General features: G+C 34.4%; 1 protein-coding gene across 5 annotated transcripts in view; it reads right to left on the reverse strand.

Moving 5' to 3' along the window:
• The window catches only part of TCF12 (transcription factor 12), a 300,859-nt gene that overhangs the window by 158,723 nt on the left and 114,926 nt on the right, over positions 1-27,210 (reverse strand). For 4 of the 5 annotated variants that reach the window (XM_087821290.1, XM_087821302.1, XM_087821284.1 and 1 more), the window contains exon 5: positions 5,583-5,685. In XM_087821290.1, coding sequence (XP_087677416.1) covers positions 5,583-5,685 — 103 coding nt within the window. Of the gene's footprint in view, positions 1-5,582; positions 5,686-20,165; positions 20,228-27,210 lie in introns of all 5 variants that reach the window. The other variant, XM_016208529.2, reaches the window with a different exon arrangement.

Raw genomic sequence — 27,210 nt, forward strand, 5'->3', positions numbered from 1 at the left:
TAGAAAGGGGATGTGATCTAAATTAGAATCAAGAGGGTTGGGTCTATGTTTCCTAATTTACTATTCATTTCATTTTTCCAGCTTTGGTTTCTTCAATGCTAACTAGGTCTCTCTCACTCAAGTTTCTCCCAGTGCCAACATTTTGTGATTGTAAGTAGCCAAAGATCAGAGAATGCAGATGAATGAGTATATAATGCATATCCTTTCTTGAGACTTGAGGTTATTTAATTTAAAATATTGGGGAGCCTGGCCAGGTGTAGCTCAGCAGCTGAGCATCGACCTAGGATCCAGGAGATCGAGGTTGGATTCCGGGTTGGATTCCTGGGTTGCCGGCTTAACCCCAAGTCAGGGGAGTGCAGGAGACAGACAATCAGTGATGGCTCTCTCGTCACTGATGTTTCTATCTCTCTCTCTCTCTCTCCCTTTCCCTTCCTCTCTCTGAAATCAATAAAGATATATTTAAAAAAATAAAAACTAGAATAAAATGTCGGAGAAAGTATGAAGGCCTCAACCTCATGAAATATTGTCAAATACTTTTTCCCCCTAAGCACAATCATAATCATTTTCATTATCTTATCTAGAGAAAAAATTTTATGTACATCAAAGTTAGAGATCTTTTGAAAACACATTTCTATTGTGCTTTGATATTCTAAAAATGGTGATTCTACATTTTTTGTAACTCTAGGAGACTTCTGGATTAGTCATAAATTATAGTGCAGGCAGGATCAAGTATTACAAAAAAGATTTCTTTGAAATTTGATTGTTTGAAATACTGAATATATAGGGGGAAAAGTGTACTTGGGTTGAAATACACATACAAGCCCACTGAAAGCCATTGAATCCACAATGAAATGAAAATAAAATTTAGTAGCTGCCACCAGAGGGGCACTTTAGATGCTGAGATAGAAAGAAGGGTAAGATTGAGCAAACAGGCCTCAATAGCAATGGAAGGACAGTTGGTTTATTTATAAATCAAATGCTTATCAACAGAGGTTTAACATAATGTACTCGAACAACTGGACCCAAACTGTTAAATCAGGTAAGATGCCTAAAATGAGTTATAAAAATATATACAGCAATATTACTAACATTGTGTTACTTTATATTTCAGAGAACTTTCATGATTATCTTTCATTTTTCCCTTAAAATAACTTACAAGCATTTTCCAATGTGTGCTCTATGGAAAACTAACTCTTTAGAGGCTAATGATCCTTTTTATAGAAAGGCTCTGTATGTAATCTGAATCTGGGATGTGATGGTCTAAATAAGTTAAATACGTTTTTTTCTTTTTTTCCCCGAGTCTTTAATATTATAAAGTGCAATGTGAGTCTCTTCTGAGGGAACACATAATATACAATGTTTTCCAAAGTTGTATCACTACAGAACCTTTTTCTAATGGTCATCTCTCAAGACCAGTATCTCTATAACTGTAGTTTAGAAAAATGCTGACCTAGTAAAAACCTGGGAGGAGCATTACACAGAAAGAACACGCACTTTACATGCCTGATGTGCCTAATGGAAAGAACACTGGACTGGATGTCAGGAGACATGGGTTCAGTATTCAGTTTTGCCAATTACTGGCTCAGTAATGTAAGGAAAAAACAATTTTCCTGTGCCTTGGTTTTATAATTTGTAAAATAGCCATTATAATTCCAGTTGCAGCGTTTTTCAGGGTTGAAAATATTAGGCATATCAGATTATAAAATTCTAGAGCTGTAGAAGATCGTTAAGACTACCCAGCAGCACCCTCTCAGAAAGGTAAAGGTTATTAAAATCCAGATCACCTAACTCTCAGTCAGGCATTTTTTCTTAAATCACCAACACTTGCTTAAAGTAGTTTCACTCTTTAAAAGATAAAATATTGCCCAGCTGGGCGTGGTTCAGCGGTTGAGTGTTGACTTAGGATCCAGGCGATCGGGGTTCAATTCCCAGTCAGGGCACATGCCCGGGCTGTGGGCTTGATCAATGACTCTCTCATCATTGATGTTTCTATCTCTCTCTCTCCCTCTCCTTTCCTCTCTCTGAAATCAATAAAGATATATTTAAAAATAAATAAATAAATAAATAAATAAATAAATAATAAATAAAATAAAAGATAAAATATTAACAAAACATCTCTAGAAGCAAAATGTATCACACAAAACAAACACAATTGAAGGTCTCAGAGAAAAAAGAAAAATTGAAGGTAGTATCTCATCTTACATTTCCCATTGATAACACATGTACACACCACCTAAAATAAGTAATGCTTTGATAAACATGGAGGGGTAGAAAGAGTAATTCATTCTACAATCAGCTGACAATTAAAGGTAGGAAATTCTATGAAATAATTCACTTCTATGTCCAACTAATAAACTGATCCTATAATCACCAAAAATACATCTAATCAACAAGGAAAGCACATATTACTGAAATTAAAGAGGGGACCAAGGATAGAGAAATACAACAAAGCTAGAAGAGTCTAGAAAAAGATAAGACTATTTGGTGATACTACTGCAATTCATTGATACTGTCAAAGCTTTGCAGTTTTACTATAATAGAATACAGAACTGTTTGATGCTAATTACTTAGTGATGTGCCAAAAGATGTACTTATTTCAACTTGAAACATAAGAAAAGCCTTTTTTTCCCATATAGACAAATCAACTAGATAATTCTGGAATTCATTAAAAAGGAACACTAACTGATTCAACATAATAGCTTACTTCCTGCATAAACCACTCCAAAATATCTAAATGAATATAGAAATGCATGTTTCTATGGCAAACTGTTCATTACTGAATCATTATCAACCCTTGTTAGACAAAATTTCTCATTTTTGCAACGTGCAAAATCATTGAAGTGTTTGAGAGCTTCATCATGAAAGATAGTGGCACTTTATAATCCACTATTTCTCCAGGCAAATGTGCTTATGGCTGAACATAATACAAAAAAATAACAACATTCCTTAGACATACAATCTCCCCCTTTAATGGTGTTTTTAATATGTTGCAGCAATGATGAAATATGTTACTGCTTTCCTATTAGCTTTAACTGTTTCTGAGCATTTACCATTCATACAGCACCACTCTGAAGTTTCATCACCTGTTATGATGATTAGGTATCAACAGTTCGAAATGCTTCTAATACTACCATGCACATCTCAGTTCGCCTGAAACTCTCTTAAATTGTCAATGGCTAGAAAAGTAAATCTATCCAATGTGACTCTATCAAGCACTATAAACCCACATTTTGAGTATCTAACAGTTCAATTACTTCAGCTCACATCAAATGGGAACACCTGTTGCTGTGTAACTGCTCTACAATTTAAGAAACACTTATTTCCAAAAGCAAGCTACTGTCCTGCAGATTACTTAGACTAAATTATTAGATACTTAATTTGATCACTTTTATTGAAAATAAAGGAAAGAATGGTAAATCAGATATTGTTAAGGATTGGTGAAATGCTCTGGAACATATTTATCTAATCTTTTATGAATTATTTCCCCCTTTCTTACAGGTAAATTAACATTTTTAAGATTAGGTTTAAAACTTACAGTAAAATGTATAGCTGTACCTTATTAACTGTACAATGTAATTCAGATGAATGCAGATTTTTTTCACTTGTACTGTAAAGGTATCAACCTGTTTAAAAATCTGAGTTTTATGTTGTTTTTTTAAATTTCAAGACTTATTTTAGAGGCTGACTTTATACACAGGCTATGGATGACTATTAAAAGTATTCTAATAATTATCTGTAAGCTCAAGAAACCAATGAACGCATGCACATAATTGCTCCCACTAAGAAAATGCTACCTCAAACTGAATTACAGAAATATTTTTAGTCAACAGCTGCTCAGAGCAAATGACTGACACATACTTCTTAGAATTCATTTAATTTCCACGCCCCACAATTTTAACAGTAACTCTGGCTCAGAGCTGTGCTAATGATACAATTCTACTGGGCTTAAGAGTCATCTCTGTAAGATAAGAATAAAGGTAAAAACATAAATATTAAAATAAAAAACATCTTCCAATTTTTCACAATTTAGAGTTATAGCCTCAATTAAGAAAGCTTAGTTCAATCTGAAATTACAAAAACATTGACTATAGTGTGCTCTGCCACATTTACTATAAATTAAATGCTACTTGAGGAAAAGCTACACTACAAAAGGAAATTATCTGCAGTGTCACATTGATTTCCGTTTGATGGTAAGCTCAATAGAAAATTAAAAAAATAAATTAGAAAATTTTCCTTGGTTAAATGCAAGAAAAATTATTTTGTTCTAAATTTATTAAAATAAATTCTGATTTTAACCTGGAATGATAATGTATTTAATACTGGGATTTTCATTTGCATTTATGTTGAAACAAATTGTCATTTTAAACACAAGTTTTATTGGTGATTAGATATTTTACTCTTATATCATACTCAATGATTCTGGCTTTAGATTGGGAACTGCCTTAGGCAAAATCCACACTAAAACGTCAGACTGCTTCCTCAACATTTTATATAGGATAAGGGAAATAAACAAAGACTGTGTAAAGCAAAACCACTTGTAAAAAAAATTGCAGACCACCAGGATTTTGGATTTGGATAATCCACTTAGGTTAGCCTGGCTGTGTCTTAAAAGGACAATTCTAAGATCACAATATAGGTCACGTCCTTTAGAAATATATTATGTAATGAAATCAATGTCAATTATACAAAATCTTCTATATTTACAAGACGTCACCGACAACCAGGAAGACAGATTAAATAAAGCTTTTATAATGTAATGAGCGCAAGCATGAGCAGGAAGGAAAAATAAAGTCACAAAACAGAGTTTCTTTCGAATCAGGTTCTGCAAAAAGATAAAATTATCATAAAAAAGGGTGGCATCCAAACTGATTAAAAAAAAAGCTTGGGCTTATCATCTCAGACTGAACAGCTATAAACTTTCAAAAGAGAAAGATAAAGGGGAGAGAGGAGTGTTTTGCAGCAAGTAAAGGGGAGATATAGAGAATGGCTAACCTTAAAAGTTTGCCAAAATATAATAATCAGGTTTAGGTGGTAGGTAATATCCTTCAAAGTACAACTTTACCATTGCAGAATAAAACTTTTAAAATCCCCAAGATGAACCAAAGTACTTAAAACAAATGCTGCAACATCTAAATGTACTATTAAGTTTTAAGCAAATAGTACCAAAAGAAAATATTGTCCAGTATGAGTAAAATCTGCCTAAAATCACTGCTTTGTTGCGTTTTTAATTATCACATACAACCGTTAAGACAAATAGTAAATTACAAATGTCTTGGAAACACTTCTCTGCCCCAAAAGCACAAAGCAAAAAATGCTTGATGTCACAAAAACACTACAAAAATTGACAGTTAAAACATTGCAGCTTTCTTTTTTGATACCAATAACAATAATGCTCTAAGAGAAGGACCAGCATTTCTGAACCCTTGCTCCTCAAACTGAGCTAAACAGGAAATCCCACATGTCCCTAGAAACTCAGGAACTTTCTTCTAGACACTTATATGTCCTTCCTGGACCAGGGGATAAAATACGTCTCTGACCAAAGAGGCTTTGTGAAGACTTCTTGCAAAAAAGAATCAACTTACCCATCAGATTTGAGTTCATGAAAGGTGTTGGGGACAAGCCTTCATGGGCCCCTATTCGACTGTCATTCAAGTGATCACTGTAATGAGGACTGTCTGTAAAACCCTAGGGAAAAAAAAAGACGGGAGTGTTAAAGAGATTACTTGGCAGTCCTGCTAATTGAGCTTAATCATCTAATTAATATACAGACTTACAAATAGTCATTCCTAACCAAGTTCCTGTTCATTACTTGAAAAACTAAACAGAAGTGCTTCTTCTATGTTTTTAAGGTTTTTAAAGTTAAAAAAAAAGTTTCTTTACTGATCTTAAAATTAGCCCTACGATCTCTTTACATCTAAGAGGAAAGTTCTATAAATCTTTTTTAAAAGAGGATGAACTAAGAAAATATATTTCTGAGTTTTACTAAATTATGAAAATGTTTGTCTCTATTATCCTTTCTCTGCCTCCACACCCTACCAATAAAGGGTTAGGCTATTACAAGTTTTACTTAAAATACTAAAAACAACCCACAATCAATATACTAAAAATGAGTCCTTTCCTAAACGGCAAACAAATATTTAGCAAAAAAGATCTGTTTATACCCCTTTCAATACTAATATAACAAGATATACTCTTACAGAAAGTGAGCCACATAAAAAGGAAAAACACACTAAAAATAGCTGATTTAAGCTTTTAAGAGTCTAAAAAATGAAACTGCAAACACCATGAAAAAATAAAGCTAATGTTGTTATTTCACAATAGCTGTTATTAAATCTTTCCTTTTAACTTAAAACATGTTTTTTAAAAGCAAAGAAGAAAAAAAAATATCAAAGTTTACAAATAAAATGTTACAAAAGCTCTGTGGATTAAAAACTGTTCTGGTTCTCAGACTCTTACACATACTAAGTACGGCATCACCTCTAAAAAATCATACTGATAAGGCTTTGAACCCTAGTTAATTAAAACTGCAGATAATACCTACCCTTCTGCCAACTTAAAACAATTTTAGTAAAGATCAGAAAAACTAACAAGAGGCCCAAACAAGAAAGAAAACTGTCTTGGCTCACAGAAACCAGAAACCACCCAGAATCCCCTGGGACTATAAAATCATCAATCACTGAACATTTATCATTAACCCAAACTGCAAGGTAACATTCAAGAACACATTAATGAGGCTGAAAAGGCCTCACTATCTTTGCAGGCATGCTGTCAGTTCAACCAAAAGGCTAGGAACTGAGGGTTAAATAACTGCCAAATTATTACAATTGCTTATGGATACATGTCACAAGTCCTTTTGCTGTTCTGTTTGAAAACTAATCTTCTGGGAGTGCTAACTCCCAGATGAATCGTTGTTTCATTTTTATCTATTTTAGAATCACTGATACACATGTGACAGACATTCTAGAAGAACCTCAGTGACATTTACAACTTCGTTATGACCACAAGGGTATCCTCTGGTAACCACAACCATAATCCTGTCTGTCATAGCCACATACAAGAGAAGCTATCTATGTACAAAATAGAATGGCTTGTACCTAAGGTCACTCCTTGGCGTTTTCTTTTGTTTCTTAAAACTTAACACTTTTGAAGTGCTAAGTGACATACTGCTATCTCATATATATCTGAGTGTTTCTCTCTGTCAGTTCCTTTCACTGCCATTCTTAGGCAGATGGTCACAAGAAGGTACTGAAGCCTACAAAACTCTCACTGAAATATTATTTACCATCATTAAACAATGCTATTACTTGAGAAAAATACCAGCAGAAATGTTCCACACTGTTCACACTTCATTTGAATGCTAAAGAAATAATAACAGATTAAGTTTGTATGCTCTCAGTTCTCTTATTCTTGGAGTACAATAAAAATAACTTTTTTCTTTTATGATTATAAAAATAAAATCACTTTGCCCAGCCGGGCGTGGTTCAGCCGTTGAGCATTGACCTAAGAATCTAGGAGATTGTGGTTTGATTCCCTGTCAGGGCACACGCCTGGATTGGGGGCTTGATCCTCAGTTGGGGGCCTGCAGAAGGCAGTCGATCAATGACTCTCTCATCATTGATGTTTCTCTCTTTCCCTCTCCCTTCCTCCCTCTGAAATCAATAAAGACATATTTTTTTAAAATAAAAATAAAATAAAATCACTTTAATTTTTAAACTAATTCCTAAAGCACAAATATACAAATAAAGTTTTAGAGTGTCATCAAATGATTGTACAAACATAGTGCATTAACTTGATTGATTACAAGTAAGCCTCCATTAATATGTGCCCAGAGAACACAATAATTATTTTACTATCAACCATACAAAAATAATAGTATTGTCCCTATCCATGTGCACCCATATATTTTAGGACATAGTAGAGAATTTACTACAAGGTTACTTCTGAATGCATTCAAAATCTCACAAAAAATTATGAAATTTTTGCCCTGGCTGGTTTGGCTCAGTGGATAGAGCATCTGCCTGAGGACTGAAGGGTCCCAGGTTCAATTCTGACCAAGGGCACATACCTTGGTTGCAGCTCAATCCCCAGCCGGGGTGTTGGGGCAAGTTCGGGAGGCAACCAATCGATGTGTCTCTCTTATATCAATGTCTCTCTCTCTCTCTCTCCCCTTTCCACTCCCTCCACTCTCTCTGAAAAGCAATGGAGGAAATATCCTCAGGTGAGGGTTAAAAAAAAAAAAATTATAAAATTTTATGGAATTGTCATATTGCACTACAGAGAAGGAGTATATGAACTTTTTCCATTATGTATAAGCAAGATTTTAATATGGATCCTCAATATTTCTTCTTAAATAGTATAAATATACTATTAAGCAGTGTATCAAACTTGCTCATTTAAGGCAAACATTAAATAGAAATTTAAATATTTTTCCTCCAAGGTTCACCTTAGTTCATACAATTTTCTTGAAAAGCAACAGCCCAAGAAGAACAAAATAGTTCTTCAACCACAAATGCAAACTGATGATGGAGGAAGGACAAAGAAACCGAATTTATAAATGTTTGTTATAGAGTTATCATGATGCATATTTTTAATTGATAGAGCGTGACTGTGCTACTAAAAGCAGTCAAACCTGACCCCCTGGGGCTCTTAATTAAGATCTTGAATTCTGTACAGTGGTTTTACCATGAAAATAACCATTAATGAAAATGACATTTTTATACATGAGAGATGATAAACACTGCATTATGAAGGATATAGCAATACTACCAGAACCATTTTTTATAGAACCTTTTTAGCCATAGTATGCTACTAAGCACAAAAATATCTCCAAATGCACCCTAAAATTTATTATTCCTGTCTCACAATAAAAAAGGAAAGCACTCAAAAGATTAATAACTGATAAAATGAGTTGATACAAAGATCACAAAACTGTTTAATTTTATACTTAAAATCTGCCTAAATTACAATTTAATTTGAAAATATTAAACATCATGAATATATAGTACTTCATAAAAGCTTTGATATTATGAAATGTGTTCTATATAATAGATTTCATACTTTTCTCTATGCTCATTTCATGGAACAGAATTTAGAAACGTTAATCCCTGCTACAATATGACCAGAAGTAATCAATCAAAGCTGCTACCATTTTAAAACTAATTTAAACTGCACATAATCAATCAATCTTTTGTCCTATCAAAACCAAAACCAAACAAAAGCACCCAGTATTATTTACATAATAGTCTTTTCCTCTGGTTTGTCTCCTCAAAAATACAAAAACTTTTCACTTTGGTTAATTTTTTAAATAGCTCATTTAAAAAATTTATTCCACCCAAACAGTAAATAAGATGTAATCACCAGAGAATCTTCCCAAGTTGAAAACAGGCTCATTATTTTCTAGCCTATGTTGCTATTTCTTGGTATGAAAACCACTGCCTATTTTAAAATATTCTTTCCAATTATTTTCAATAGTTAAAAAGTGTGTGTGTGTGTGGTGGGAAAGGCTCTTTCAATAGAGATTTACTTTCTCAGAAAAGCTTTTCCTGGCCCTAGCAAGACCAAACTGGGTGAAATCATTCTGAGCTCCCACAGCAGCAAGTATTTCCATCATATCACTGCTCACACTTATTGAAATTACCTATTTAATTATCCATTTAAATTATACCATAATTATCTGTTATAATTGCACAGTACAGTGTAGTGGATAAATGGAATTTCTGAAGCCAGACTGGCAGATCTGAATTCCATCTTTCCACACTAGCTATGTGACTCGGGACAACATAATCTTTCTTGCCTCAGTTTCCTTGTATGTAAATTAGGGATAATAATAATACTATCATCATTTCACAGGTTGCTATGAGCATTAAGTGAGTAAATATATGTAGCAATTGTAAAAGTGCCTAGCACATAGTAAATGCTAGCCATTATTAGTATCATCCCAGTTAGAGATTGCTATGTCTTACAAATTCTAAGAAGGCAGGGACTGTGTCTGTTTTTTCACAATTACATCCTCAGAACAATGGCTGGCACACAACAGGTGCCCAATAAATGAAGGATGGGAGGTTTCAGCTGCTAAATCTTTAAAATGCTGAAGGGCTTTAAATATTATCAAGATTCAATCAGTTTTTCCATAGAACACCAAATAAGTAGCAAAAAGAAGGCTAGTAAGTTACCAGCTTTTCTAACCAAATTGAACAAGTACCCATAGAATTTTGGTATTCAAAGAGACTCAAGATTTCACACCAACTATTGAAATCCTATAGCTTGTAAGTGGTCAAAGCCAGTAGAATCAGACAAAAGCCATAAGCTACCAGAAAGCTCTAGATGAGGCCTAAATATAAGTGAGTGGTCACACCTCAAAGAGATGTAATATGGAAATAAAAATAAGTAGAAGTAACAAATGAAGTTTAAAAGAGAAAAAAAATCTGTATTACATTTCTTTATTTACTCCTGTGATAAATTACCAAAATAACTTTAGATAAATAAGATTATACTTTTTAAACAAATCTTTTAATGTGATTGTCTCTCTCAGTTAAATACACCTATAAAAAAACAAGTGGGTTGACTTATCACAATAGTCTGCTACCTGAAAGCAGGGTCGGTGTTTATATCACTCTTTATCACTAGTGACAAGCACATTAATGAGCACACAGTATATGACTAATAAAATGTTAATTTAACTAATGGATAAAAAATGAACAAGGCTCACTGTTAATGAATCAGGTCTACATCTGAAAAGCTACCTAATATTCAATATGTTAAGGTCCTGTTATTCTTTAAGGGGTCAGCTGCTAACAAAGAATCAATTTTCTTGACAGAGAAATGGACTGTCACCCAAATCCATAAATTCCTAAATAACAAGAACGTTTTAATTCCTCTTTATGATCCCCAAAGAGACCAGCACAGAACTTTTACATGTAATTAAGTGCCTAAATTTTTCTTGAGAGGATGAATAACCTCTCCAGGTAACTTTTAATTTATGAATGCTAAGAAGTAGTTTCACAGAATTACTATAATCCCAGGGTGAAAAGCAAGTCTCAAATTGTCATGAGTGGGAGGAAAGGGAAAATCAAAATCTTTTAGAGGGGGAAAAGATCTTCAGAAAATATGACAGATACATGAAACACTGCTTAGCATGAGAGCATGAGTGCTTTTGCACATGAAATCCCAGATGATCACCTAAAAAAGTCCACATGGGTTGAGTTCTAAATTGAACTCATCCATGTCCACAAATATACCCAAGTAAGTGCTAATGCCATCTGTTAAAAGCAATCAGAGTTGATGCTCTCTTGCTCTGGCCTGTAGCTTCTGTTGTGTTTGAAAGTTTACAAGCAAAAAGCTTTCTGTATTTTAACCATTTAAAATCCATTCTTTACATGGAGAATTCAAAACATCTCTAGGCAACACAGAAAAAAGTATATTTATTAAAATAGGAAAAGAAAAATATATATTACTCAATTCAGGTGTTACACAGAATAGGTAGGATTTTAGAGCCCTAAGCCACCATATAGTTCACACTCATTTTTCCTACCATACAGAGGAAGAGAAACTAGTTAAGTTGACTATCTTGCTAAAGATCTACAAGTAAGAGACTACCAGAGCTGGGATTAATAAAAATGCCATATATCTCATATCAATTCACAGGGGATTCTAAAACTAACACTACGAGACAAGTGTAGTGAAGACTGGTATTATTTTAGATATTAAAGAACTAAAGCTCAGAGAAACAGAGATTACAAAACAGACTCAAATTATCAACTGCCAGCAAGAATCTTCCTACTGTTGTTCTGCACCATTATTCTGTGTTAGTATTATTAGGCTCCCTATTAGTCTAACCTTGCAAAAAGAGTTAAAAGGATATGAGGGACCCCGAGAGGTCCCTGGAACATACAAGATAAACTGCTGGATTAGGGTACAGTTGATCCTTGAACAGTATGGGTAGGGGTGGGGGGAGGGAGGTGAGGGGTTGGTTAGGGTCACAAACCCCAGTGCAGTAAAAAATCCGCATATAACTTCTGACTCCCCAAAAACTTAACGAGTCATTCCTCAGTATCTGCGGAGGAATGGGTGTCCAGGGCCCCCGCTGATAACAAAATCTGAGCATGCTCAAATCCCTTATATAAAATATGTAGAGTACTGCGTGTAGTCACCCTCTGCATCCACAGATTCCCAACTCTTTTCATCCATCACTGGTTAAAAACACCATTGGTTAATCTGCAGATGGGAAATCCAGACATACGGAGAACTGACCTGTACAGTATATTTATTTTTAAAAATCCACATACAAGTAGACCTGTGCAGTTCAAATGCACGTTGTTCAGGGGTAAACTGTATTTATTATACTTTAAAATAAATCATGAATCCTCATTACCACTACACCTTGTCAGAAACTGGAAACCCAGGTTGAAAGCTTTAAGACAGAGGCCTCATTTCAGAGATGAGAAAAAAAAGATTCATGAATTCAAGGGGCATGCCGACAATTACAAAGCTAGTCAATAGTAGATATCTAATCTTACTTTATTAAAGAACATATTTTTGGCTTTTGATTATAAAATATCCTTAGACAAATATTTGGGGATAGTTGGTAGTAAGGAAAGCAACTGCACAACAGCAAATAGGGTATGAAAATTCCAAGTATCTCCTGAATAAGCCAGTATTTTCAGCGTTGCGTAGGAAAAGCTAACAGTGCAGACTTCATTTTTCTACTCACTCATATGTGCTGCTCCTAGGGCTTCCACTAATGAAGCAAATACATGGTCCCTATCATATCAGCCTAACTAAGAATTTCATTTCCACTTCCAAACAGGATGAAGTAAAAGAGACCACATTAACCCTTGCACTTGAAATAATCACCAAAGTAAAAAAAAAATACATTCAACAACAGTTTTGAGACATTGGATATTGGCAGTGCAGGAATGGTGATCTCTAAGAGAAGGGAAAACAAAATGAATCCTTTGATTGCTGGGATGGGGGGAAAGAGAAAGATAGCTTAACCTAGAACTCTGTAACCAAAAAAATAAAGAATATTTTAGACACATGGAAGATGAAAAACTTCATCAGCACCAGGCCTACAACAAAATGAGGAATATTAAAGGAAGTCCTTCAGTTAAAAGGAAAGTAATACCAGAAAGAAATACAAACCCACAGAAAGAACTGAAATAAAGCATGCTCTCTGATAACAGAATTAAGTATAAATAATAAAATTATTTCTAGAGAATCCCAAATATTTCAAAATCAAATAATACATTTGTAAATAATTCATGGGTCAAGGAAGTAATAAATAGGAAAATTACGAAGTATTTTAAACTGAGTGAAATGACAACACAACATAGCAAAAATTATGGGATGCAGGTAACACCATGGTCAGAGGAAAATTTACAGAACTAAAATGTCTATTAGAAAAGATGAAAGGTCTCAAATCAATTACCTCAATCTAGATCTTAAGAAATTAGAAAATAAGAGCAAATTAAACTCAAAGTAAAAGTAAGCATAGATGTCAAACATATTGAAAAAAAAGAAAAACAACAGAAGAGGCCAATGAAATAAAAAATTAGTTCTCTGAGAATGTCAGTGAAATAGATAAGCCTCTGGCCATACTGATTAGGGGAAAAAAAGAGGAAACAATTCACCAATATCAGGAACGAGGTTGGTATTATAACTACAGATCCTATAAACAGTGTGCCAGGTAGACTCTAAAATGACCCCCATGGTCTCTGTCTTCTGGTATTCACATCCCTATATAAACCATTCCTCTTGAGTATGAGCTGACCTAATGACTTGCTTCTAATCAATAGAATATGGCAAAAGTGATGGGATGTCATTTCTGTGATTAAGCTCCATAATATTATGTCTTCTATCATGTTAGCAGACCCCCCTCCCTTGCTGGCTTTGATGAAGCTGCAGTGATGAAAACACCAAATTGACAAGATACTGAGGGCACCTTCCAGCCAATAGCCAACAGAAAACTGTGGCCCTCAGTTCAACAAACGGAAGGGAATTGAATCCTGCCCAAAAACACATGAAGCAGATGCTTCCCAAATCAGTCTTTCAAATGGGGCCCCAGTTCTGGCCAATATCTTGTTTACAACTGTGTACGAGACCCTGAAGCATAGGACAAAGCTTAAACTATGCTAAATTCCTCACCCACAGAAACTGTGAGGGAATAAATGTTTGTTATTTTAGGGCACTCAGTTTCCAGTAATTTGTTAATGTAGCAAGAGATAACTAATACAAATATTTAAAAGATAAAAAATATTATGAATAACTTTATGCCAATAAATTCAACTTAAATGAAATGGACATATTTCTTAATATACACAAAGCTCACTCAAGAAAAAAATAACTTGAATAGTCCTTTATTAAAAAATTAAAATTGTAATTAAAAATCACACACACCCCCCAACAAAACTCCAGGCCACATATTTTCACTGGTTAATTCTACCAAACATTTAAGGAAGAAATAATACCAATTCTACACAAATTTCTCCAAAAAAAATTAAAGAGGAAAAAAATATGCCTCAGTTCATTCACTGAGGCCAGTACTACTCTGATACCAAATTCTGACAAAGACATTACAAGAAAAAAATTCCTACAGATCACTATAACTCAAATATAAAAATTCTTAACATTTTAATCAAATTCAACAATATATAAAAAGGACAATACATAATAACCCAGTGTTATTTATCTCAGGAATGCAAGGTTGGGTTGATTTAAAATTAAAAATAGCAATTAACATAATTCCCACAGTAACACACTAAAAAAAAACAAAAACCATACGAGAATCTACAAAGATGCAAAAAAACCACCCATTTTATAAAATTCAACATCCATTTTTGATAAGTAATCAAGTAGTAATAAAAGGAATCTTCCTTAATCTAATAAATCACGACAATTAAACCTATAGCTAACATCATACTTAATGGTGAAAGACTGATAGTTTTCCCAACATTAAGAACAAGGCAAAGTTATCCACTCTTACTACTTAATTTAACATTATAAAAGAAACCATGACCAATTCAATAAGGGGAAAAATCCAGATTAGAAAGGAAAAAGTAAAACTTTCATTATCCACGGAAGACATACTGATACCATTGTAATTAGCTAGTTATGAGTAAGAGAAAAGTAGCAAAGGGGGAAGGCCAGACGTTATAAGCATGTCATTTGGGCAGCTTAACCTGGAAGCTGCAATTTTGCACTCCCCAGGGAACCACCAGCCTATTCCCTGTTAATCTCTGAGGGAAGAGATCCAACAAAGGGAAATCAGATGCATGCTCAGTAAAGTTAGGGTGACATAGGGAAGGTACTTGTCTGTCAATCAAACCTAGGGACACAGATGGTTGGCCAGAATGGGCATGCCCCCTGCAAGCCCATGAAAATCTGGGAATACATAATCCCCTAAAAGACGAAGTTCATTCTTTTGTTCCTCTTGGCTCATGGGGCTCTCCTGTTGTCCTCCTGCCTGTGTTTCCTTCTTAGTCATGTGGCCCTGCAGAGTCCACATGCAATGAACTGAACAACTGCAGCAGGAAACACAAGTTAAGCTAGCCTGATGCTGGAATGGACCCGGCTCCAACATGGAAAGGAAACTCTGGACACTGGCTCTGATTTTAGCTCTAATGAAGCCCCAGCTATACTTCTTCTATAACTAGACTAAGGGAAATGGGACTTTTGGAAACCCAGGGGTGTAATTCCATGGAAATAAAGCTTTCTACAATATCTCACCCTCCCATGAGGGCCTCCAGAAATTCTTATTACAGTAGTACCTCTTATACTGTATCAATACTACCCAAATAGAAAATTCTCCAGCATATACCATAAAGCTTCTCTAGCTAGTCAGCTTAGCAAGGTGCAGGATGTAAGATCAATACACAGAAATCTATTGTAGTTTTATACAAGACATGAACAAGAAATTGAAACTAAAAATACAACCATAAAAACATTAAAAAGTATTTAGTTATAAACTGAATTTTGTGCAAGACTGTTCAGTGAAAATGATAAAACATTACTAAGAGAAATTGAAGAAGTCTTAAATAGAAGGATATACCATATTCATTGATCAGAATTCATTGATCATATTCATTGTTAAAATATATCAGTTCCCCTTAAACTGATCTATAGATTCAATGCAATCCCAACGAAAATCCAGAAGACTTTGCAGAAACTGATAGAGTGGCTTTAAATATTTGCATAAAAATTTATATGCAAAGTGCCTAGAATAGGCAAAACAATTTTGAAACTATAATCTTGTTCAAATTTTTTGTTTTGCATGTTAGAAACTAATGTCCAGAATAAGTAACAAATCTGACCGAGTTCACTTGTCTAACAGAAGAAGTCTTCACGCTTAAATTCTCTGTTGCTGTTGTTTTTGTATTACAAAACAGATAATTCATTTTTTCTTGGTATGCCCTTGAGGTTTCATAATCAAGTACTGCTTCTATTTCTGTGCTTCTACTCACTCTCCCTGGGCCATCATTATAGAACTTTTATCAATCTATAGTATAATAATCTGTTTTTCTCATGAGAATGAGCATTACTTTTGCCTAGGGTATGTGAACTAATCATTTTTGTTTTGCCCAACAAATTCCAGTGAGAGAAAATAGTGGAATCTCAATAAATGCTTAATGAATGAAAGAAGTAGAAGAAAAACTATGAACACCCCACAAACAAGAGTACAGAAGTCCAAAAGACGATTGTAAGATTCCAAAATGGGAAGAAAGATACTGAGGAAAAGTGATATAAAAGAGTAAGATAGGGTTAGTGGCAAATCAAGAACAATATTTACAGAGCACAAACTCAGAAAAGTATAAACTCAATGAGATGTAATAGTATCATCAATGCGGAGAAGATATTTGGTTCAGGACAGCTGATACTTCATTGTTTAATCACTAAATAATTTCCTAAACACCAAGCATATGTTCTGCTCTACGCAAGATGTAGCACATTGATTATAATATAAAACCACATTGAAATAATTATTCCTTTGATAGCACAAAGGATTAAGCATCAGTTCAATATGTTAAAGGAAAACCGTCCAAGCTTGTTATTCTAAGACAATGTTAGAATAAATGACAACGAAAGTACATCACAGAAGGAACTACTAAAATTAATTGATTATGCTGTCTTTCACTACATAATCTCACTTAGGTCTCATAACTACCTAATGTAGACAGCCTTTAAGAAAGATGTGAGAAACGGAAGCTGCTTCTTTTAGAATTACATTCCTAAGAACCTGCATTAGATACTTTTCTCCACAGTAGTCTCCAAATCCCAAGATCTGTGATGCAATAAACTTTTTCAACAGTTTTAATTTTGTAAAGACAATTTACTTTTCCTGATTTATAGTACCTACTGGTGAGTATTTAAAAACTGTAATAGGTCCCTCATCTTGTTTAGGACATACTCCAGGAATTTCAAACAGCCTGCTCCCTAAGAAGCATCCAAGATTGTAAAACTCTTAACATGGTTTTGTATCAGAAGGGATCTCTATGCTTTTCAAGAGACTGAATGTAAAAAGAGGAACACTTATACACTACTTAATACATTTCAGATATTGTACTAAATATTGTATAAAAATTCCTGTCTAATTCTTACACATTTCTTATAAGAAAAATCTCAGCAGATGAGAAATTTTAAGCTCAGAAGTTAAGTATTTTATCTTTTCCAAGTCAAATATAGTGGCAAAACCAGGAAGCAAATTTATCTGATTTATTTAATGGCTTTGTTTTTTAATATATAAAAGTGAATATTTTTATAAGAAATAATAATAGTCCCATCATGTTAAAATTTCTAGAGTATCTCTTTAAAGTCCTTGACAAGTAGAAATAACAACTGTTTTGGGTCTCTATTGTATTTCAGCAAATGTAATATGGTAGAAAGGGACAGGAATTCAGGGTTATACTAGTCTTAGATATTGAATATATGCTAAGTTTTCTACATTCTCTAAGCCTAAACATCCTTGGCCTCTTAAATGTACAGGATTTTTTCCTAGATGAACACACAGACAGTCAAATCTCAGACACTTCTTATAGCAATATTTTTTCTGATATATCTTCTCAGGCAAGGGAAAGAAGAAAAAATAAATAAATGGGACTATTAAACTTAGAATTTCTGCACAGCAAAAGAAACTATCAACAAAATGAAAAGACAACCCACTGAATGGGAGAACAAATCTGCCAATACATTTGATAAGGGGTTAATATCCAAAATTTATAAAGAACTTAAAAAACTCAACACCAGAAAAACAAACAATCCAATTAAAAAATGGGCAAAATACCTAAATATACACTTTTCCAAAATACCTGAATATACACTTTTCCAAATACCTGAAAATATTTGAATATACACATACAGATGGCCAACAGACATATGAAAAGATGTTCAATATTACTAATCATCAGAGAAGTGCAAATTAAAAGCACAATGAGATATCACTTCACACCTGTCAGAATTACTATCATCCATAAATCAACAAACAACAAGTGTTGGCGAGGATGTGGAAAAAAGAGAACCCTTGTGCAGTTGGTGGGAATGCAGATTGGTGCAGCCATTGTGGAAAGCAGTATGAAGTTACCTCAAAAATTAAAAATGGAACTGCCCTATGACCCAGCAATTTCAAAACTTCTGGGAATTTATCCAAAGAAACCCAAAATTCTAATTTGAAAGAGTACATGCACCCCTATGGTCACTGCTGCATTAATTGCAATAGCCAAGATTTGGAAGCAGCCCAAGTGCCCATTGGTAGACGAGTGGATAAAAAAGCTGTGGCACATTTACACAATGGAATACTACTCAGCCGTAAAAAGAAGAAAATTTTATCCTTTGTGACAGCATGGAGGAACCCAAAGAACATTATGCTAAGTGGAATAACCCAGTCAGGGAAAGACAAGTACCATATGATTTCATTCATATGTGGAATCTAATGAACAAATTTAACTACCAAGCAAAATAGACAGATTCATAGAGTGCACACAGACAGCTCTGGTGGTGGCGGTGGGCGGAGGTGAAGGGACTGAGTAAAAAAGAAAAAAAGAGACAACTCATGGACACTGACAACAGTGTGACTGCGGGAGGCACAGGAGTGGGTGGAGGTGGAAGAGGGTATATGTGGTGAAAAAAATAAAATAAAAGGGAAAAGTGTACAGAATTTTTTAAATGACTTCTTGGTGAGCTGGTGTGAAGCTCAGAATAGGCGACATGTGAAAGATTTAACTATATTGTGACAAATGCTAGTTATGATTATTGTTATTAATAAAAATAAGCTAAGCAAGACTAAAAATGTATTCAGCCAGAATCTACCCTCAATTATTTCCTAAGTTTATAAGAAATAATTAAAAAGCCATCAGAAGGTAGGACCTTGCCCAGCAGGTGTGGCTCAGTGGTAGAGCATCAACCTATGAACTAGGAGGTCATGGTTCGATTCCCTGTCAGGGCACATGCCCAGGTTGTGGGCTCGATCCCCGGTAGGGAGCATGCAGGAGGCTGATCAATAACTCTCTCACCACTGATGTTTCTTTCTATCTCTCCCTCTCCCTTCCTCTATCTGAAATCAATAAAAACGTATTTAAAAAAGAAAGTAAGACCTCAACAATTACAAAAAGGGACACGAGAGATTCAAAGATTACTATGCTTTGACTTCTACTTGTCAAGAAGAAAAAGAGAGAATTGCAAAAATTAATTCTAATAAATATGTTATTTCATAGGCATACAAAGTTAAGTGAAACTCACAGTGAGGTATGAAACTAACATAAAGGCTCTTTCCAAAAGATCTATGTTTGAGCATCTCAACAGGCATTGTACCTGGAAGAATGGCTAGACTGAAAAAATAGGTTGACTGGCTTAAAATGGCACCATGGACAAGCTGATAGGTATGTGATTTCTTTCATTTTAAATATATGTTGGCAAGAGATTTAAAGGAGCTTATGTCATCTTAACCCAATTATTTTCTAATCCAAGAACATTAAGATTACAATATACAAGCAGGTGCTGATTTGAATGCAACCAAGTGTAACAAACATTTCCCTCATGGGTTTATTTAACCCTAACTTTAAAATACACCCTTTTTCTTACCCAAAGTTTTCTTCACATTCAGAACAGTCAGAAGGAGCAGTTACATAACAAAACAGAGATTAATGGGAACATAGATGCAATATATAGAAAACACTTACTTTAATTCTCTGTCCCTCCTGTCTTGCTTTGCTATTTAACTGCTTCATCTTGTGTTTTGTACCTGAGATCAAGAGGCATAAAATACTATTTCAAAATTTGTGTGTCCTTTCTAGTTATTGCATTTGAACTCCTAGTAGCTATAAAGCCTACACCATTTTCCCCTTCAAAAATAAAAATAAAAAGCAAACAATAAACAATCTAAGAGAAAGGAAGTATCTACTCTTAAAGGAGAGTTAACACTAAACTTTATTACCCATCAATGCTGACAAATGGGGATCAGTAAGTAAAAATTATTTTATTTCATTTTTACTCGCACAGCTAGATTTTCCCATTTATGAGAGAAACTATCACAATCAGATAATCTAGTGGTTGTATAACACAACCACAGCTAACTTATCAAAGCCTAAATAAAACACATGAAGTTTAATTTGGGAGTCATCACTCGGGGAGGGAGCGGTACTGAGGTCCACATGATTTTATATCTTTTCCTGTCACAAGTGTGCCAGTTGTTTTCCCTTTGTGACATCTCTCTTCTTTCTATTATTTTGTCATCTTGATCCTACCATCCTAATCCAAGTTTTGTCTCATCACAAGTGGGCCTGTGTAGTAACATCTTACCAGATCACCTTATTTCTTGTCACTTTTTTACTCTTGTTCCATCCTTCATACCACAACATATTGATCTTTATAAAACACTGTGTCACTACTTGAGCAAAAGTCTGTTTTTAATTGGCTTTCTACTTCCCAAAGATAGACTGTATTTCTTCTTTAGGAAGGTTACCTGCCTTACCACCCTATTTACCTACAAAACAAGATGATTTACTGAATTTTGTGATTTGGGAGTGTAGGCACTTGTGGTCCCATCATTCTACCTCAGGAAATGGTGCTGAGTATTTTTGTGGGTGGTTTTTTTTTTCTGCTTTTGTTGCTGGCAAAATAGATGATTGGCACAATTTTAAAACATAAAGAGGGCATTAAGAGCACTAATGTTGCTAAAGGTGTGAAAGAAACAATGATCACAGGCAGATGAAGAGGTAGAAAAGCTTTTGTTGACTTGTGTAAATGAAAAGCAGTTAGCTATGGATGCCTTTTGGGAGGCAGTGATATGTGAAAAAGCTAAGATGCCACGTACTGACCTCCTGAAAGACACCCCTAGAACAAGTGCTGAAAGTGATTCATTTAAGCCTAGTAGGGGGCGGTTCGATAAATTTAAGACAAGAAGTGTTTGTTTATAAGATTAAACACTACATAAGACATGTACTGTATGTAAGAAGGTTAAACAGAAAATCAATCATTTGGGGGTCTGGAATGAATTTAATTTACGTTATTTCTAATGGGAAAAAAATGATACAGTTTTCAAACAAATCACTTCTGGAACAGCCTTCCGGAACGAATTAAGTTCAAGAACCAAGGTTCTAGTCTACAGAGTGGCTCTTAGTCTAGCTCTTCCACATGAATGAAAAGTTGTTGAATATCTGCTAAGAAAAGAGAGAGCACAGAGCAAAATTAAAAATCCCTTTAGCCACATCTGGCAGAAATGGTCCAGGAGTCCTAGAGAAATAACACTAAAGTCATCCAGATAAGGTAACCTTATGAACTCATTTTAGTTTCCATAGAAGCTGAAAGCTATATGCTTACTCCAGTTGAATTTATTATTTTGGTTTCCCTTATCCTAAGTACCTGATCTAAGGCTTTCTATATGACTCGTAGGAGGCTAGAGCAACTCCTAAATCCTTGTACCCTCACATTTTCATTTTCTACCTGACTTGGTTTATCAAGCTGCCTTCCATATGTATTTCTGACAACTGGTCTGGGAAATGACCACTGCTGGTTGCTTTTTAAATAAATCAAACCCTCATATCCCTTTATTGTGACAGGCAGCAGAATAATATGTATTAAAATGAAAGACCTCTAAATGTACCAACTGTTTATGACTTAATAAAAAGTCCCTGAAATTATTCTGTGCTGAGTCATATACAGCAGCTAAACCAAGTATTTTAAAGCTAACTCACCACGAAACTGGTTTTCCCCTGCTCCACTAATAGGCCTAAGTACGGAACTTAATAAGGTAGTTACTATTAAAACCTTCTCCACCCCACCCCACCCCCTTTCTATCAATGAAAAAAAGGGGATAAAAAAGTTTGAGGTAAAGAGAAAAAACATGTCCAGGGTCATACAAATAGGAAGCAGGAGTGCCAGAAATAGAACCTGGACAGCCTGATTTCAATATTCAGGCTCTTAAATTCTATGCTATTCTGCCTCACAATACACTATACTTGCTAAGCAAATTTATTTTTACCATATCCTGTCCCCCGTCCTCTTTTGGGATATCAATTACAGACCCTCTTCTGTCCTCTCTCTTCTCCCATTCCTTCAGTACATGGCAGAAAACTTAAGGCAGTTCTTTGAGTTGGGAGAAACTAAAGTAAGAGGGTTACAAAGGACTAGCACAGAATTCCGAATCCAGACACATCCCATGGGTATTTTCTATCAAAAGCACACATCAAGAACTAGTCACATCTCAAACTCATTAAGTCTTAGTTTCATCATCTATGAAATAAAAGCACTGGACATAAATAACTGACATACCTTATAATTTTGAAAACTCTATAATACTGCAAAATGGAGACGGAAGGAAGAGCAACATGGACATTACCGTTTCACTCTACAAACCATATTATAAAGATAAGGAAAAAACCATGGTGGAAATTTAGCAATTAGAAAAAACAAGCACTCAAACCCTATTCAACTGAATGCTACTTCTTTTCCAAAGATAACTACCATAATCGAATATATATAACCTGGAAAATGCTCATGATTAAAATGCCAACTTCTGGTCACTGATGGTGCCTATAAATATAATTTCTATTAGTAGTTACCTACCAGTGAACTTCTCTACCTTTTACATTGAGAAATGAAAAACTCTACCTTAGGAAAGAGTGTCAACAAGAAAACCTCTGTCCTGTGAGCCCCAATAACCCCTAGCTCAAGGTGCAAAACCGAATGGTACTTCAGTACTTTGCTTGGCCTAGATTGTGTAGCAGAGCTAGGAGGTAGGAAAACCAAGATGAGAATTTGGTTTTTGCTTGAACTAAAATGATCAGACTACATTTCAGAAACAGAATCTGTACATCAGAAAACACATCCATTAAAATGCACAATGAAATAGTAGATATTTGAAGATAATGTGTTAATAGTAATAGCAGCTTTCATTTATTGTGTCAATAAATGAAATAGTTCATAGTTATTATTACATTTCATCTTTACCAAAGCCCTACAAGGTATGTGTAAAATTACCATAGTTTTAGCCATGAGAATCCTGAGGCACAAAGAGGTTAAGTAACTTGTCCTAGGTCACAGAGTACAACTCTCTAGAGGTTGTAATTAATCTTAAATAAAATGCTTCACTAAGCAGTGTCATCTATCAGGACAGTAATTTGTAAACATAGAAGAAAGGCGTATTAACATTAATACTACCACCATCTACTTCAAGCTTTACCATCTTAAGTCAACTTCGTTTCTTTCCTCCCTTGATCTCCAAACACAGTAATTCTTCCCCAATTTGATTATATTCAGCAAAAACGTATAGAGCAGCCGTTATGTATAAAGCATTGTACTAGACAGACTAAAACTTTATATCAATGTTTTTGTCATAAGAATTCTGCATTAAGAAAGAAACAGACAATTAAAGAGAAAGGGAATCAATTTCATTTATGTCCTTTACATATTTAAAAGACGTAAAAGTATATTAAACAGCACAGAATCAGCAAATAATTCTCAGTCATTGCACTTAGAATGCAGCACATTTGCAAATGTATTCATTGATTTAAATTTGTTTGCAACATATACACCTAACTGATAAATTCTGATACACATAGGATTAAAGTCAATCCTTATAAAGCACTCACTATGTACCAGACCCTGATCTATGCACTTTACATATACTATCTCATTTAATCCTCACAACCACCTTTGAAAGTAGTCATAGTATCCCCATTTCACAGATGAATAAAGTGAGATACAGTGAGTTTAAGTAACTTGTCCAGAACCACACAGATAGTGAGTGGCAGAGCTGGGATTCATACCCAGACAGTCTAGTTCCAGAATCTGTGCTCTTACCACCACTGCATTCTGAAGGGAAAAAAAATCTGAAACTGAAATAAACCATTAACACTGTAGTTGTTAAGAAAAATCATGGCCTTCATATATCTGATACAATGTCAAACATAGAAAACATTTGTTTGCAGGAAAGGATTAAAAATAAGGGAGGGGCAGAACAAACTCATTAACTATACCTTTTGCCCATGTCTAAACTATCTGAGATTTTTAATTGCTCCTTTCAATCTCTGGTACTTTAACCTCAATCACCACTTGCACATATTTCTGAAATTAGCAGTGCTAGTCACATCACAGTTATATTTTTATCTGTTCATATGTGTTTTTGTTCTGCATAGGTGGGCTGTAGGTCAACAATGCAGAAACCAGTACTCTAGAGAGGTGTGAGGTACATGCCACAAATACTATGCTACTTCCCTCTGAGTGTCTCAAACATGTTCTGACTCATCTCCAAATTTCCTAAGAATGCTAATCATTTCTTCTATAACCACTATTAGGTATAGAGTTAACTTCTGTGTCTGCCTAACAAAAATTCTGCACTGAATGATGTGCTATGGGTAGTTCTGATAACCAGAAACTCAAACACACTACCTGTACATTGTGAGGCTATTTTTCTGGTGGATTTGGGAAAAACAGGGCAGACATACCAGACAGCTCTGCTGGAGTGACTTTTCCAACTTCTGAGAAAATAGGTATATGACTAACACAATGATGAGAACATTCCCCTTGAAAAGCTGTTAAATAAAAACTTCAGCCTATATGATTTTGTGTAGCCAATCTTACACAGTAAAACACAGAGAAATATACAGTATTATGAGTTCATGTGCCAACTATGGTTTTTTAGTACTGCAAAAAAATTATTTCTCCCTTATAGTTTTGAGTGGGGCAGGGATGGAGGAGAAGAGCAACTCACATAGTCGAATCCATGTAAATTAAAAGCATATGTTTTATAATCCCACAAAACTACTCATTTTTCAGTTTTAAATATCTTTTATTGTGGCCGACTGTTTTCAAACTTTACAAAAATGACTCAATTTGCTATGATAGAAATGTATTATTTATACATTGATACAATATGCTAAAGTCAAAGAAATTTCATTCACATAATTTCATTAAAGTTTAGATCAACTTAATAATTTTACTAAAATGTGTCAAACTGGTTTTTAGCCAACATCAATACTTATTTCTGAATTTTAAAAGAATTCAACATACTAAAATACTCAGGAGAATGATGTACTTTGGTTAACTGAGATTCTTATTAACAAAGTTATATCCACCTTTACCTTATGAAAAATATGGTCAAGATAGTCAAGATGTTTAATAATAAAACCCAAAAAGTTGATAACCTTCCTATAAAAGCTTCTGAGGACAACTTCAAAGACACCCATAAATAAATGCCTTCACTGGTGAGAAGAGTTCAGGGTAAAAATAAATGGTTTGAAATTGTAAAAACAACATAACTTCTTAACTAGCTCGCTAAATCGTTTTGTTGTGGTTTCTTTTTAATCCTCACCCAAGGATATTTTTCCATTGATTTTCAGAGAAGGGGAGTAGGGGGGAGAAACACTGACATGAGAGAGACACATCAATTGGTTGCCTCCCGCACTCGCTGGGGACTGAACCTACAACCAAGGTTAAGTGCCCTTGACCAGGAATCAAACCATGGGCCCTTTGGTGGGAGGGCCAACACTCTAACCACTGAGACAAATTGACCAGGGCTCACTAAATCATTTTAGGCTCAAAATCATGACTAGTATAGGAGAAAATTTAGGGGAAGAGTAGATTTCAATGGGAACAAAAGAAGGGTAGCATTAAATCATCACTCTATCTGATCTCTCAGTAAACAGGAATATGTGTGTGTATGGGGGGGGTAGAGGCAGACTGGGAATATCTAGAGATTAACAGTGTTTTTTAAAACAGAAAACTAGTTTACTATAAATTTAACTTCTCACTGCACACAATATACACTCAAAAAATACAATGGCATTTCACATTTGACCTATATATTGAATAGCTAAAAAAAAAAGCAAGATTTGCTTTGAAGTCCATCTCTAGAGGCAAACTTCATTTCACTATCATAAAACATAAATATATGGATACATTATTATGTTCTCTTTTCCTAAAATCCTATTTAGTACTCAATTAGAAAAAAATTGAAAGCTTGAAAGGAAAGTAAACATAAGGTACAAAGGCACCATTCAATGCATTTTAAGAAATCGCATGTTATCACACAGTAACACGAGCCTCTGAAAGAAAATAATCATAGAATGTACACTTGAAACTTATATAATTTTATTAACCAGTGTCGCCCCAATAAATTTAATTAAAAAGAAAAAATAAACCAGTAGCAATGAATACTTATGTTCTCCACTATGTAAAATCCCTACTTCAAAATCGAAACAGGAAACCTACCTTTCTTATTCACAATATTATTCAAAGAATCAAAAACTTTTAAATGTGGAAAGGAATTTGGATATCAACCAGTTGAACAATCTTCGAAATAAAATAAGGTGTCCAAGATTAAATGTCAAGTTCATAGTAAAGTCGACAGTAAATCCAAGTCTTGTGAGATATAAAGCAGTGATTTTCACACTACAATCTGGCTTTCTCATCACTGACTCCCGAAAAGGAAACGCTAAAACTTTTAACGTCACTCTCTGTATCTTTTTGGATTACAAATGACTATCCTAGTTCTTCCCAAAGTATTTAAAATAAATTAAACATAGGCTACAGCCAATGTAATAGCAAAATCACATACTTTAATAACTATTTTAAATCAGCATTTTTCAATGCCAAACAATATAACTCATATGGGGACTATGAATTCCAATCACATAATTCAGTTTTCCTTCCACTTAAAGTCAATTTGCTTCTAGAGGGTTAAGCAACCATAAATTTTATGCTTGTCTCTCTTCTCTTGGTTAATTC

This window comes from Miniopterus natalensis, chromosome 1 (genome assembly GCF_054644295.1).
Source record: "Miniopterus natalensis isolate mMinNat1 chromosome 1, mMinNat1.hap1, whole genome shotgun sequence".
NCBI lineage: Eukaryota > Metazoa > Chordata > Mammalia > Chiroptera > Miniopteridae > Miniopterus > Miniopterus natalensis.